Source organism: Lolium rigidum, chromosome 1, assembly GCF_022539505.1.
Source record: "Lolium rigidum isolate FL_2022 chromosome 1, APGP_CSIRO_Lrig_0.1, whole genome shotgun sequence".
Lineage (NCBI taxonomy): Eukaryota > Viridiplantae > Streptophyta > Magnoliopsida > Poales > Poaceae > Lolium > Lolium rigidum.
Window position 1 is genome coordinate 268954415 of NC_061508.1, and position 2810 is coordinate 268957224.

The 2810-nt window shown below is 51.4% G+C and overlaps 1 protein-coding gene across 2 annotated transcripts; it reads right to left on the reverse strand.

Annotated features, from left to right (window-relative positions):
* Positions 1-518: 518 nt before the first annotated feature.
* LOC124693865 (DNA-binding protein MNB1B) lies at positions 519-2415 on the reverse strand. 2 transcript variants are annotated; one of them, XM_047227147.1, is made up of 8 exons: positions 2331-2415; positions 2155-2211; positions 1912-2025; positions 1756-1813; positions 1575-1619; positions 1380-1469; positions 1171-1290; positions 519-839 (listed from the first exon to the last, which is right to left on the reverse strand). In XM_047227147.1, exons 2-8 carry the CDS (start codon positions 2196-2198, stop codon positions 819-821), a joined length of 492 nt encoding a protein of 163 aa, XP_047083103.1. In that variant the 5' UTR covers positions 2199-2211; positions 2331-2415; the 3' UTR covers positions 519-818. The 2 variants fall into 2 exon arrangements, with proteins under 2 accessions (XP_047083103.1, XP_047083104.1); XM_047227148.1 differs by having other exon boundaries at positions 1389-1469; positions 2331-2397.
* Positions 2416-2810: the final 395 nt, after the last annotated feature.

Below are 2810 nucleotides of genomic sequence, written 5' to 3' on the forward strand. Positions count from 1 at the left end.
CCAATTATCTTTGTCAGATACCATTACAATTTTATGACACATTTGCCAAAAAAACATCACCTATCCAAAAAGGGAAAGTTTTGCTATATGTACTGTGTACACAACCAATAAAAACAACATCACCTATCCAAAAACAAAAAGTTTTGCTATATATGTACACAACCAATCAACAGCAGCCAATCATTAACCCACTCTACCAGACAGAACTAATCATGATGTAGCACCCCACATTCCCATAATGGAAATTTGGAGTAGCAAGCATTTTGGGATCATAACTTCCTTCTGAAAGATGGCTAATGAATTTCAGAGGCAACAAGCACCAACTCCAACAGCACCATGCTACTAGATGCCGCTACATACATAGTCATACATATGGGCATATAGCAACCTAGCAGACAAAGAAGGAACAAACCACAGATGAAAAACAGCCAAACACTTGCAACACAACATGGAGAGCTCAAACCATGGAAGCCTGAAGGCTCTGCATGATTTTGAGAGATGAAACAATAAGCAAGAAGAACAGCAATTTAATCTAACATTACCAAACTGATGTTACCACAATGTTAGCCGCTCGGTGACAATGGAAAGAGTAATTCTAGGTACAAGCGGGGGAGGACAGCACCCGCCAATGGCGCCAACAAGGAGCTCTATCCGTTATATGACGAGAGAAAAGGTAAAACATCACAATGTTGAAGCGAAACTGGATAATTCTAGTACACAGATGGATAGGCTCCTTATGAGGCCAGACACCACCACCGCAGCAGGCCCCTTGCAGGGAAGCTCCTATCTTGTCCATTGGAGCACCATCTTGAGAGGCTTCACTCGTCATCGTCCTCATCCTGCAGAATGGAAGCAAACTATGTTCAGATATCTAAACAGTCTTGAGAGGCTTCAACCATGTACCAACTATGGTTAGGATTCTTTTATAGGCTACAGGATCAGTTCAGTACAAACTACAGTTAGTGGATTTTCAGGTCAACCAAGTACTCCCTCTGGACGCTTTTAATTGACGCGGGCCTTAGTTTAGGACATGGATGCAGCAAGTTTACACCCACGTCAATTAAAACAGACCCGAGGTAGTACATGTAAATCTACAGCTAAGTGAGAATGCAGCATCATCTTGATCCAACTCAGAATGTTAAGCAAACTGCGCATGATATGGATGCATACCTCATCGCTACCCTCGTCGTCATCCTCATCATTAATCTCGGACTTGGACTTGTCGGACTCCTCCTCATCGTCGTCCTCCTCCTTGGCAGCAGGAGCAGCCTTCTTGGCGGCAGCAGTGCTCTAAACAAAATTAGAGAGCAAGATTAGCACCCGCTGTTAAGGCAGACAAGGAGACAGAAGGTTAAAAGAACAAGGAGCTAGGTCTGCACCGTCGATACCTCGCCCTTGTTGTAGGCAGCAATGGCCTTGTTGTACTCGCCCTTGAGCTTGTTGGCCTTGGCTACGTAGGGAGCCTTGTCCTGCGAGAGAGCAACCAACAGCAAGCCGTGTGAGCTTATGCGTCAATAAGCCAGCGGTTTATTAGTCAAACCAAACTAGGTATGGCCTCAGGAAGGGAAGCGTACCGAGTCGCTCAAGCTTTTCCACCTCTCACCAGCTGCTTTACCGACCTGAGAAAGTTTCACCAACCAACTAATCAGGTCACGGATCATGATCCCATCGACACATGGTACCAAATCGGGAAGTACTGTTGCACGCTGGTAAATAAAATAGGTTGGGGAGTGGAATTTTCTAGGAGGAACTTACGGCAGCGACGGATTTATTCTTGGGGTTCTTCTCGTTGAACTCCTTGCGGAACTCGCCCCTTCCGAACAGAAGAATCACTAGGTCAAACCGGGCGCCCAGCAAAAAAAAAAAAAAAAAAAAAAACAGAGGAAAGCAAAGGGGATCTGCGAGGCTGACATGAAGACGAAGAAGGCGCTGGGCGCCCTCTTGGGCTTGTTGGGGTCCTTGGCGGGCTTGCTCTTCCTGCCCTTGGGCGCCGGCTTCTCCGCCCCCTTGCTCTTCACCGCCAACCTAACCAACCACAGATGGCGAACACGGAACAGGTCAGCTAAACCAAATCGCCCAGGAACGGATCTGCCACGGGGGGCGAGAGAGGGGGAGGGAAGCTCCACGAATCGATCGTGGGGAGGGGTTGCTTACTTGGTTTCGGCCTTGGCGGCGCCCTTGGATTTGGCCCCCTTCATGGCTGGCTGGTTCCTGCGTGGAGTAGTAAGAGCGGAAATCAGCGAGCGCACGGGTCAGATCCGGCCGTGGCGCGGCGGAATCGGCCGGAACGGCGGCGAATCGAGGCGAATTCGAGCGGCGGAGGGGCTCACCTTGGGGGGCGGAGGAGGAGGCGAGGAGGGGGGCGGGCGGGGCTGTGTGGGGAAAGGAGAGGAGAAGGAGACGGGGGTAGGGCAGAGAGGGGGGAGCGGCTGGGGATAAGAAGCGAAGCATAGGCCTGCCCCTGCCCGTGGAGGGCGTATCCGCGATTCTGCTAATTTGAATTTTCGGGCCGATCGCCGCCTTCCCTCACGCCACTCGCCCTACCCAACGGTGCGATTGACATTGGCTCAGGGCATCCGCAGAGTGTGGCTGGTTTAGGTCAGAGCCTCACAGGTGCCTCTAGTGGGCCCACGCATGTTCCTCTTCTATCTATTGTTATAAGGGCATCTCCAACCGGGCGACCCATCCCGCGACCGCGCGTCCGGATGGGTCGAAACGGACAAAAACCCGGCCCAACGCGGGGACGCACCGCAAAAGCGGACGGCCGCGGCGTCCGGAACGACGCAAACCCGGCCCAAATCCGGGCTAGG

Bases quoted from the DNA above. Each gene is read 5' to 3' on its own strand.
- LOC124693865 (XM_047227147.1), bottom strand. From the start codon at position 2,198: ATGAAGGGGGCCAAATCCAAGGGCGCCGCCAAGGCCGAAACCAA. The intron at 1,620-1,755 runs GTAAGTTCCTCC...AAACTTTCTCAG, and splicing joins AGAATAAATCCGTCGCTGCC to GTCGGTAAAGCAGCTGGTGA. The intron at 1,291-1,379 runs GTGCAGACCTAG...AATTTTGTTTAG, and splicing joins ACAAGGGCGAGGTATCGACG to AGCACTGCTGCCGCCAAGAA.